Below are 12,614 nucleotides of genomic sequence, written 5' to 3' on the forward strand. Positions count from 1 at the left end.
CAATAAATATGGTTAAAGCAGAGAAAAGTTATTTGGAATCACCATTCTGAAATACTATAAGTACAATTGCAAAGACCTAGAAAAATCTACTGGACTTAAACTGAATGCCACTTTTCAATGGAAGGGAAGAAATACTATGGTATATTCAATTAATTGTGTTGAATTTTGCATATGGCAGTACTTCATATTGTCACTCTGGTAACAATAGTTTGCCATGAAACCCAACAGTACAAAGATTTAAGACAAAGCAAAACAAATTTGGCTTAAGATGAAAATATTAATACATTCTAATAACCAAGAGTCTGTTGTCAAGCAGGTTGTCCCATCCAAAAATACATTTTCTTTCAAGATGCTATGCTAGTTTCCTGGTTACAATTCAATTAATCAGTTCTTTTTATAGTCATCTAAGTTTGCAATCTCCCAGAGTCAGGTCTTTCCATATAAACAGAGGGTAAGAAAAATCTTAAAGCCCAGGCAAGGAAAACAAATGAATGGTTCCAGTATTAAGTGACTTGATGAAAACTAAAAACTTAACTAGTCACAATATAATGATCATAGTGGGAAACCACTAACTATGCAGAAAAATATTAGAATTACATATACATATTTTAATTTTTTCGTATTTTATATATAGTCTATATATTAAATTATAGCCCTGTGTTGTATTTCTTAATGTCTGCATGTATGCATAGATTAATACGGTGAGAACATGCAGTTATATTGCCTTATGAAAGACATACCCATTTTAGAACGGCTGACATAGCCTATACCTCTAGGCAATTTAAAAGGTGACATTTTGCCTTTTATTATAATAAAGACAAAGAGCGTCTGGATTTTAGAAGAGTCAGTGAGGGAGAGGGTAATTCTAGTATTTATGGAATAAAACCCTAATGTGCTAATAGGTAGATTGGTTTGGGAAATAACACAGCAGACACAATTACTAGGATTGTCTCTCTTCCACTCTCGCAGGCTCCAGGATAAAGAAGAATCAATTAGCCCTCCACAGACTATGACCTTGAAGACTACAGCTCTGTGCATAATACGCTGAATATGCTGAGCCAGATAGAAACGGAGAATCAAGTCCTGAGACCACGGAAGAGCATGGTTCAGATATGACAATGCCTTTTAAAAAAATTAAAGCTGTGACAGCTTCGTGCATGTCAAAACCACGCAGGACGATGAAAGAAAAGACCCGGTTCTTCTGTGACTAAGCGACAGTTTCTTAATGGAAGAGCAAAAAGGGAAACAGATTGCAAAATGACAACCTAATTCCAAGCTTTTTTTTTTTTTTTTGCTTTCCTTTCGTTAATGGTTACAAGATTCTTAACCAACAAAAGCAACCACTTATGAGTGTTTGAAAACAAAGCTCCCTGGACCAAATCCCTTTCCAAAATAAAAGGAATACAGACGCACAATTTTTAGGATATTCGTGTTTTTGTTGTTTTCAGGCACTAGTTCAAAAAATTAACCCAGAGTGTGCCACGCAGCAAACCCTATAGGCAGTAAAGTGTTAACCAACTGTGTAGCCCTAACTTTTCAGGAGAAAACTACTTCCCAGACAGCTTTTGTAGGCTTATCTCCAACGCACTGAGAAGGCTGCAGCTGTGCATCTGGCCAGAACCGGCCACTGTGATGCTTTTAGGCAGCAGTAAATCTTTTCCACTCAATAGAAATGCCAGAAAAATCAATGTCCTGGTTTGGAAAAAAGACAAGAAACTGCATGGAATGTATAATCTATTAAAACACTTAGTAGAAGAATTTACCTTAAAAAATAATTTCTCAAAACATCACAACATACTTCTTAACATGGTCCTAGATCAGGAAACTGTGCTGGAGTTTTCTTTGTTTGCCTCTGATGACAAAATTACAGGGTTTAGTTGAAGAGTTTTTCATAGGGTCCTCTTTCTTTTTCTGGACAGCTAAACCTATTCAGGCACATGTTAATTAAAGACTTAAGTTGAAAATGATAAAGACAAAGAAGTAACCTTGTCTTCATGGTGAATTGTGCTTCTCTTTGCAAGATCTGTACTTGCTTTTTATAGCCTGTCATTTCATCTGGGTATTATTTCCCGGTCACTTTGCCAGGTGGGAAGAGGCGGTGAATACAGTGATGGCTGTCAGACCTTTAATGACACTTCAGGGATTTGATAAAGATACAAAGCAGTGTCTGCAGAAAGGAGGTTCTTCCCTAACTACACCTGAAAAACAAGCCTCTTTTTTCTTTAAATCTTTGCCACAGAAACTCATGTGTATGAAATGAGCTTGAATCACAAGCACAAATGAACTTTTTCTGCGTTTCTAGAACACACGGCTCTCCTTCATACTGAATATACCTGAAAAAAGATGTTTGTATTCTTCATTACCATCTAGAGGGAACCAGAAGGGGTATTTCATCACCGAATCCTTACCCTCAACTCTCCTTTAACTCTAAAAGATTTTACACACGTTATTCAGAACCAAATTCTCTGATCCTTTATTTTTTTCTAAGTAAATAGTCTCAATGGTGAAAAGTGATAGAAGATAGAGAAACAAAAATAAATTAGAAACATTAAAAAAAAAGCTATAGAAAACTCCTCATCTATAATGATGTTTAGAACAATCTGACTGGTCATGGTTTCATCCTTGACAACTTTTCCATTTTAAAGCATTGCAATGACCCAGAACAAACAGCAGTATATCGCTCTGTATTGTTTTAAGAGCGTGGCCTCTCTTTACTCAGGTGACGGATAAAAAGGACGCATCTAAAACAAAAAAACGATGTACCTTACTAATGGATCTTGTACTTTTTAATGACTGTCAAGGAAGCTACTTAAACATTTGATTACAGAAAACAAAACTAATTGGACAAACCATAATGGAAAAGAATATGAAAAAGAATATATGTATATGTATAACTGAGTCACTTAGTTGTACAGAAGAAATTAACACTGTAAATCAACCATACTTCAATAAAACTTAAAAAACCTAATTTGGGAAAATCCTTTCATGCAGATTTGTACCACGTCCTGAATAAAATAAAACTGCCCCATAATAAGGGCTCAGCAACTCAAACTACTATCTGAGCACGACAGCAACCGTCTGATACTGCTGAGAGGTGAGTGCTATAAACATCTAAAGATTTCATGCGGTATCAGGAAGAACCAATTAAAATACAAACGTGGGGAGAAGTGGTTTAGGGAACAGGAAGAAGAGATGGAGAAAGAGAACAGGCAGCTTGGGCTGGCTGGGAGGCAGAGGGTAACAGAAAGGTGAGGAGAGGTGATCGGAAGTTTATATGGGAAAACAAAAAGACACAGGATCATACTCACTGCTGTACAGAAGTCATGTTTATATATATATATATATATATATATGGATGGTCTGATGTTTTAATCTTAAAAAGTGTTAGAAATCAGTGGAATGTAACTGAAATTCAAGCATGGCTCCCAGACGCTGAAGTTTTGGGTTCCCCACCCCAGATTTAACAATCCAGGTAGAGGGAGTTGCTGCTAGAGCATCAGTTCTAACCAGCAGTTCACACGGTCTTTTCACTCATCTCTCCACGCCACCCCGGAGCATCCCAGTCACATGATACACTTAAACCAAACCATGCCATTAAAATCCAAGAAGAAAAGGACACAGCTACACACTCTAGAGAACATTTCTGAGGACCTCAAGCCCACCCCTCTCCTTTACACATCATCATCCGTCTGTCTCTACTTACAAAGTTTAGGAGCAGTCTGGAGATTAGTTTCTGTTGCTTGTGGCTGAGTGGCTGCCTTGGGTGTTCTCACCTCAGGGTTCCGAGTGGGTGAAGGGAAGGATGGAGCAGTGGATGGCAGGAAAGAAAAAGCGAAAATACGATTCTTCGGGGTTGGTACCGCTGAAGGCTCAGAGGACACAACGGCATTGTCAACTTGCACTGTAACTTGAACCTCAGTTTCAGAGTGAGCCCTAGAGACAGGTGAAGTGTATGCCTCAGATGATACCCACACAGCTGAGGCAGCAGTTGGATCCAGAGAAATAATAGGGTCCTGGCCTAACCCTCCGGGGTCAAGGTGAGTGGGAGAGTCATACTCAAAAATCTTGTCCACAAACACCCACTTGAGGCCGGCGATGCAGAGGCAGAGGCTGACTAGGCAAGCCAGAATGGGGACGATGCAGATTTTCTCTGAGTTGAGGCAACCTCTCAGGCGCTCAGCTTCCAGGCAGACACAGCAGGGAACAGCCAGGCCCACGAGTCCCGGGGACCTGCCATCTTCGGTCTGGGTCTCCGGCATGTCTTCTGCTGCCGGAAGCCCATCCAGAGATGGGTCTGCACTCAGCTGAGTGGAGGGGCTGGAGGACCTCTCAGCAGCTGCCTCGGACATGTCTGGGGGAGAAATCTCCATCGGCTCACCTCCAGAAGGCCTGGCCTCCCGCACCGTCCATTACCATCCCCCAACCAAATGATACAGCATCTTACAGGGGGAAATCGATAAGTCCTCCAAGTCCAGAGCCATTACCGAAAGCAAGAGGAGTTCAGAAGGAAAGCAGGCGGAGAAGAAAAGAAAGCCTCTAGCAACTACCAAATAAAAGTATATTGTAATTCTTTACTGCTGTTTCTGGGCCACTTTTGCAGTTCTTTTAAATGCTTCTCCAAAGCATCCCGGCTGGTCAAGAAGGACAGAGGCCAAAAGAGAAACCGAGCTGATCTGTTGGTCAGTTAAGTAAACCAGTAGCCCAAACTGAAAGGCATGTTTCTCACCTCGAGCATCTGAAACTGGGGTCTGCTCAGATGGAGAAAACAACTGTCATGCAGGAGAAGTAAAAGCAAAAGCAGGACCAGCGGCGGCGGCGGCGGCGGCAGCAGCGGCGGCGGCAGGAGAGGCAGCAGTGACAGTAGCAACAGCATCCTGTTGTGTTAACGCGACGGCTGAAAGGGGCTGAATCATTACAGAGCAGCAGGTGCCTGCCCTCCGAGCATCACTGCAAACAGTCTCATCGCAGAGGGATCTGAAGGCGAGAGCGCGGCCAGGAGGGGCGGTAACTGCGCTCCCCGCCCTGCCTCCACCCCTCACCCGGCAACCAACTATTCTTTGTCCTTCCCGAGCGCTCATTCACTTTCTTCCTCTGCGGCTCTTCCCTTCTTCACCGTCTCTCTCCCTTCCTCTCCCCTCCTCCTCCAAAAGCGTTCTCTCTCTCTCTCTCTTTCTCCCTTTCTCTTTCTTTTTCCTCCCTCCTCTCCCACCCGCCTCCCTCCATCCGCACTCTGGGGCTGCTGGCTGGTCTGAGTAAAATCAGTTATACCCAGCAACGCGGGACTGCCAGTGACTTCCTATTTTATCCAATTAGAAGGAATAAAGGCCATCAAATCAAAGAGAAGCTGGCAGGCACCAGTTAAGCTTAGTCCCCATGGCCCCCAGCCCCGTTCGCCTCCTTCTCTTTTTTTTTCTCCCTACCGAAGCTGCCCCAGTTTTCCACCCCAACCTTGCTTGCTCTAAGTCTTGCTGGCTCTCTTTCCTGCACCCACTGTTGGGTCAGAAAAAGCCAGCGATCGATGCTAGCAATCTAACAAAGCTGGGATGGGGCGCAGGGGGGGAGGGAGGGATGTAGGTGGGACCTTATGGGTTGGACCTGAGGCTTGGCAAAGTCTGCTATCTGATTCCTCCCCAGAGAGGTAAGCTTTTCAACAGCAATTTCTTCCTGCCTGCTGCTGAGAGATAGCATTCCTTCCCCAGCCCTCTAATAAGTTTTGTACACCAAGAGGACTGTTATTACCTGAATTTTCAACCAACAGCGAGAACATTTTTTTTTTTTCTAACCATGGACAGCTCTGCCTTCAGCCCTTTTTGCAATGACCGGGTTAGACTTGGTGATGCCCAAGCGTGAAGTGCCGAGTGTATGTTGGAGGATGGGGTGCTAGGGGAGGGGAGAGAGGTTCATACGTCCCCACTCTGGTCCCCTTTAAATTTCCATTGCCCTGTCCCACTCACAGCAGTCCTGGACTAATGTCCAGCAAACAAGAAATGCCGGTAAGTAAGAGAGCTACAGAGGAAGCAAAGGCTCCCACTTCATCCTGAAATTAGCCTTCATTGTGACTCCACACTGTTGGAGGTTGAATTCCCTGGGCACTGTAATATATACCACATGTCTTCAGCTATAACCGCACTGCAAAGATTAAGAAGAGTTTTCTATAAGAGCATGCCTTTGGGGTTAAGTCTCAGTAGCTTTTTACCTTACAGATAATTTCGATGCTGACTTTTTTCTTTTTCCTTTTCAAACAGCAGTGGTTAAAAGACTGGAAGAAATGCACTGTACTTTAATAGAGTCCAGGCTGCCCTGACCCTCTAGTTCGTTGTGTGTCAGCACACGCGATACGCATCTGAATCTTTAATCCACACTTTACTGTGACTGGACACCTGAATGGTTTCCAAGGAACCATTTTGCTCACATATGTCAACAGGAGTCTTAAAAACTGTCTCTAAATCCATACTACATAACCATCATGTGAGTCCCAGAAGCAATAAAATTTAGAGCTTAAATCCTGAGAGAATCTGCTTTAAGCACATTATGTTTCGTATAGCACAATCTCCACTGCTTTGAAATATTTTTAAGCTCTGAGTGGGCATGAGATAATATTATCATTTCTTTCAAAACTAAATTAGCCCGTAATTATAAGTGATTTAAAGGGTAGTAATATCTTAAAATGTGTTTGCAGTACTATCACTAACAACAATGACAAGAGCCTGAAGCAGTTTGCATAATTGTAATTACGACTCTGACAAACTTATGGGCAAAATGAATTATCCTTAAGTTCATCTGTATATAACCTGCACTTATATACCAGTAACTGGTACTTTAAAATAATTCATATGCCTACTTTCTAGCTTTAACTATTTGATTTTAAAGCAGAGATTTTTCTTAGAGATTCTAGCAATGGACATGAAATTTCACATCACAGAAAATCTATATAGAGGCAATTACAGTATTCAAACTGAGAGGTATTAAGATTTTAATTATCAATGTTCATGTAAATTCTCAAAATCAATATAGGCAAGTAAATATTTGTGCTAAATTAGAATAATTTATAATTCCTTTAGATATCACCCAGGTTAAATTTGTGGTACTTAACTCCTCAATTCTGCCCCAGACCAATATTTCACGCAAGTATAATATACTGGCATTTCACCCACAGCCAAGGTCACCTAGATTTCAAAGACCAAAATGGGGTTCAGGTAGCCCAATCAGGCAGCTAAGAGAAGACACTGAAAACAGTAACCTATAGTTAAGAAGAGTGGTCCTTCACTTGCACCAATAACAACTACTCACCTCACCTCGATCATTAAGAACAGACGAACTCAGCAGACAAAGAAATTACTGGGCACTGCTCTAGTCGTCATATTAAAGGTGACCAACACTTACAAAGGAAAAGAACAGATTATGTAAAGGCTAGGACAGAACTTCGGAGACAGAATCCTGTCGGCTGCCACAGCTGTTTTTTTCCCCTGGACTACACAAATCAGACTGTGGGATGTGTATGTGTCCTCCCTGGAGATGTAGCCTATGAACACTGGCTTCTTGGAGCTAAGATCAGCTTGCAGGGAGCCAGCAACCTATAAAGTTGTTTCCCATCCAACTGGAAGGTAAACCTAATTGAGGAAAGGGAGTAGGACAGGAGGTAAAGAATAAAAGGAATTTTCCATTAGTTCTACCCTTGAGACTACGAGTCAGAAGTTGCCTTTATCCCTTTACCAAATCTCTATAGCAATAAAGAAGTGAGAACAGGGTAGTGTGAACAGGATTAGGGATCAGAATTCCGTCCAATAAAACATGCATGTTTGTAGGAAGAACTGCAAGTACACCTCACTTTAACCCTTTAGGCTCCATCTCCAATAAAGCTCAGGAACACCCATATTTCCATGTCCCTCTAAAAGATGAACAAAAGACAGATTTCCACTACTTTTTAAAACCACATTACCACCTCCTTCATAACAAGGAAAGCTACTTTTTTTTTTTTTTTTTTTTTTTGCTGTACGCAGGCCTCTCACCGTTGTGGCCTCTCCTGTTGTGGAGCACAGGCTCCGGACGCGCAGGCTCAGAGGCCATGGCTCACGGGCCCAGCCACTCCGCGGCATGCGGGATCCTCCCGGACCGGGTCACGAACCCGCGTCCCTTGCATCAGCAGGCGGACTCTCAACCACTGCGCCACCAGGGAAGCCCCCAAAAGCTACTTTTATTGAGCTCCACCATTGTGCCAGGCACTCTGCTAGGTTCTCAGCATACATGATTTCTGACCTTCGCTCATCCTGTATAGTACATATTATCTTGAAAATAATTTTTAAAAAATGGACTCAGGCAGCTTAGATAACTTAGCCATGGACATACAGCTCTTAAGCAACAGAACCAAGATTAGAACAAAAGTCTGACTCATGCTCTTTCTACTGAAAAATACTGTTTCTCGTTTTCAATCAAAAGAAGGCATCTCATTACATATTGCTTATCTATTACTTCAACGGGAAAAACAAGTGAACCAGAAAGTGTAACCATGAAATAGGCATTTTAATTTTACCTTAATGTAGCTGGTAAATAAACTTAAAGGTGCCTAGTTTCCACAACAAGAGGCTTCTAAAATTCTGCCTAGGGATTTTCAGAAGTTACAAGCATTAAGCATAGGTTTTTAAAATATGATCTATACAGTTTCAATTGAATGAGCTCTCGCACAGTCTCAGTTCCTGGATTTTCCTTGGAAAGCTATTTCAGTTACATATTGCTATGAAACAAATTGCCCTGAAATAGCTTAAAACAACAACCACGGTGCTGTATCTCACTAGCCTGCAGTTTACTGGGTTCAGCTGAGTGATTCTTCTGCTCCATTAGATGTCAGCTGGGGCTGCAATCCCTGGAGGTGTAACTGAGCTGAAACATTCAAGGTTCACGCACATGACTGGCAGCTAATGCCACATGGCAGCTGGGAAGACAGCAGGGACTGTTGGCTGGTGTACCAACATGTGGCTTCTCCATGTGGCCTGGGCTTCCCACAGCATGGCAGCTGGGTTCTGAGAGGGTGCAGCCCAAGAGGGAGGAAGTGCAAGCTCTAAGTCCTCCTTAAGACTGACTCTGGAAGGGGCACGGGCTATGTCCACTGCATCCTGTTGGCTAAGCGGTCACAGTACCAGCTGAGATTCAAGGACGGGGGAAATAAATCTTGATGGAGGGTGTGACGAAGAATTTGCAACCACCGTCAATCCACCACGGCAGTGAGGAAGTAAGTGTTAGTAAGTCAACCTGGCTCAAGAGGAGACTCAGTGATGTCGAATGGAATTCGGCAGAACAAAGTCAGAACGCACGTATTTCTGATACACAATATTCCAGCTTCCTCCTAAGCCAGCTTCAGTGAAAGAAGCAATCCTATTATATCATCCAATAAAAAATACTCAAATTCCTCTGCTACTTCAAGTCAAGCTAGGCGACAGCTTCTGCATTCATTTTATTTAATTATCAGAAATATTTAGCGTAACTCCAGGAGATGAAAGAAGATGAAAGAGGATGACCATAGTATGTAAACTTATTTTCTCTTTTACATTTTGTTTTTGGTGTGTTGGCTATTTCACTCTGAAAACATTTAACTCTGAAAAAGCTTACCCTTGCTCCTTAAGTTTATGGCTGAAAAAGTAGAATTTACTTTGTGGCATCTAAAACCATGACGACAGCAGTGATTTCATTTTTGGATTACAATCTTTGAAGATGACTATGATAAGTTGTAATGATTTATTCATTTGCTAATGAACTATGAAATCACGATTTTCACAAGAAAGCTTCAGGGCCTAAAAGGATCCCTAAAACTTGCTGCTTCTTATAAGAGAACCAAGTACTCAAATGGATCCGCTATCCTCCTCCCATCCGTCTGGAAATCTTCCCCATCTCACATCTCAGCTCCTCCATGGAGCCCTTCCGTGCCCCCAGGTCACAGACACAGCATTCCTTAATGCTACTTTTATTGGGGCACATCTTCCAAGGTGTTATTATTATTATTATTATTTTGCGGTACGTGGGCCTCTCACTGTTGTGGCCTCTCCCGTTGCGGAGCACAGGCTCCGGACGCGCAGGCTCAGCGGCCATGGCTCACGGGCCCAGCTGCTCCGTGGCATGTGGGATCCTCCCGGACCGGGGCACGAACCCGTGTCCCCTGCATCGGCAGGCGGACTCTCAACCACTGCGCCACCTGGGAAGCCCGAGGTGTTATTGTTTAACTATGTTATGTATATAGGACCGAAGGATGTAATTTCTTTGAAGGCCAGGAGGTCTATCGGTATCTGGCTATCCCAAACTAGAGCTCTGCTATCTGTTCAATACATACATTTTGTTTGGTTTTATTTTTAATTGCGATTGAATTAAACAGATTACGGCACCTCTAATAAATTGGCAGACTTTTTTCATGACCATCTATCTATTCAAAATACCCTCTATACTCCCCTCCATTTTTTCAAATCTTTTAATGTCCAGTTCAGATATGTGCTTATCAAATTTTTATGACTGTTCCCAAATACTACGCCTTTTATGAATTTATCTTCATTTAGGGAAATGCTGTTACCCCAACTATGCTTAACTCTCAACTACCACAGATCATTTCAGTGGATGGAAAGTTGGGAATAACCCAACATTTCACTGTTTTTCCTGTAATTCTCTCTTCAACCAAACAGAAAAGTTCTCGGAGGGCAAACCAAGTCCACGTGCTCTTTGATGTTCTTCTACATTATTCGCAACGCTAAACAGGTGAGATGAAACTCAGGTCACCTTACTGGGCAGGTACTTTTCTGCCCACTTTGAGGATGAGTCAAGAATCTGATTCTACTTTATTCTCACCCAGTGAAAATTATCTCAGAAAAGACTTTTTGACTTAATTGTAAGACTTATTTCGTGAGGATCTGTATACAATATTCGTTACTGAGTCTGGGTCCGTGTCCTCGTTTTGTAACAAGATGATCAGTTTACTCTGGTACATTCTGTTCTTTTTAAGTGTCGATCCTTTGATCTTCAGCTACAGCTTGAGACAGTAAATGATGTCAACGATGAGGATGTGAGAATTTTATATACAAAGATGTTTTTATTAAATCTGATGGTTATAATGTGTTTACTTTGAAAGAACCTATTATCTTCTCACTGCCCATAAGTGAAATCATTAGTGATATACAAATGGTTGATTCTGTTTCTAGTTTTACACGTCACCTTTCTTTTACAATGACCCTGAACATGTTTGAAACTAGATGGAGATGGTGGCGGCACGTCATTGTGATAAATGCCAATGAACTGTTCACGGTAAAACGGTCAATTTTATGTTATGTGAATTCCAACTCAATAAAAAAAAAAAAATTACACTGCACACTCATCATGGTTTCAGCTTCCCCAACATAGTCTATCTGACCACTTGTACTAGTGGACTGCACTAAAATAATGAGACTTTGTCATGTGTAGGTTGCCCTTTCTTCTACAAAATCTTAGTAGGTCCTGTAGCATTGAATCTCTGACAATTATTAAGAACTCTAACTTGATGTTGATGATGCAATACTGCATCTCAAGGAACTCAGAAGCACAAGGATATAATAAATTGATGTGTCATTGAGAGTTTCAATTCAAAAGAAGTTTTATAAGAAAATGAGGAAGACTTATAACTCCAGCTCATTTTATGTACTCAAAATATTATTTCTCATTGCTCAACACCATTCCATTCCCGTATTCAGAATATACCAGAAACATGAGCAAAAAGTGGCGAGAGAGTGGCAGTTATCTGAACTATCTGTATTTTCAACACAGTGTGCTTTGTTTTGAAATGTGTGATAAACTCATCACCGGAATGTAAATTCCATAAGGGCAAGCACTTGTGTCTGTTTGCATCACTCTATCCCTACTACCTAGAACATGCCTGGCACACAGAAGGCACTCAGTTAAGTATTATTGAGGTAATGCATCAAAATGGAAACTCTGCTAAAGAGGGATGTATAAACTATGGAAAAAAAATCTTAAAGACATGGATATGCCGTACAGAGTTTTATTTGTGTGAATAAATGCAAATCCTATTAAATTACGCTGTGTATGATGGAAAGAAGGAAAATCATCTTTATAGTGACTACTCTGAGGTTATATGGTTGTATGGTCATTCATAATGTTTAATACAGCAATATATGTGGAATCAGTTGACTTGAACTTTGCTCTGTTTCATGAATATTCACTACTATAGGTTCGCAGCACAGAGCAGCACAGCTAAGAGATAATTTGTTTGTTTTATTCTTAAATACTGAGGCAAATGTCACAAAAATACAAGGGATCATCTGTGTTTTTAAGTGCATGGACATGTATAATCTTATTTAAAGAAAATCATAAAGGCTGTACTTTGGTGCAGTAAGAGAAATTAAACATAAGGAAGAAATACCTCTGATAATCAATGCTAATTTAATAAAAATTCAGTGAAGTTTCAAAACATGGAAGTTTTTGAACTTGATTTATACTTAGGCACTAGTTATTTGTTTATAGCTCAGCTGCTGGTCAGCTGACTCTATAGACTGGTCCCCAGATGAATCAAAAAATGTAGCGTAGAGCACCTCACTCTTAACAAATGCCCTAGAAATTTGTTTTTTAAATCTTCTGTTTCAGGTAGA

The 12,614-nt window shown here is 41.3% G+C and overlaps 2 protein-coding genes across 11 annotated transcripts in view; both read right to left on the reverse strand.

The window, feature by feature from the left end:
* The window catches only part of NRG1 (neuregulin 1), a 1,016,158-nt gene that overhangs the window by 110,878 nt on the left and 892,666 nt on the right, over positions 1 to 12,614 (reverse strand). For 4 of the 10 annotated variants that reach the window (XM_060136221.1, XM_060136220.1, XM_060136224.1 and 1 more), the window contains exon 1: positions 3,704 to 4,370. The exons of the other annotated variants lie outside the window; for them this stretch is intronic. In XM_060136221.1, coding sequence (XP_059992204.1) covers positions 3,704 to 4,370 — 667 coding nt within the window. Of the gene's footprint in view, positions 1 to 3,703; positions 4,371 to 12,614 lie in introns of those variants that run through there. 10 annotated transcript variants of the gene reach the window in all.
* On the reverse strand, positions 4,685 to 4,873 carry LOC132512719 (uncharacterized). Its single transcript, XM_060136561.1, has one exon. The coding sequence runs from the start codon at positions 4,871 to 4,873 to the stop codon at positions 4,685 to 4,687; it is 189 nt and encodes a 62-aa protein (XP_059992544.1).

Source organism: Lagenorhynchus albirostris, chromosome 21 (assembly GCF_949774975.1).
Source record: "Lagenorhynchus albirostris chromosome 21, mLagAlb1.1, whole genome shotgun sequence".
In the NCBI taxonomy this organism is placed as follows: domain Eukaryota; kingdom Metazoa; phylum Chordata; class Mammalia; order Artiodactyla; family Delphinidae; genus Lagenorhynchus; species Lagenorhynchus albirostris.

What these genes read in the sequence shown, in the direction of transcription:
- LOC132512719 (XM_060136561.1), bottom strand. Translation starts at nt 4,873, where the DNA reads ATGCTGTTGCTACTGTCACTGCTGCCTCTCCTGCCGCCGCCGCTGCTG.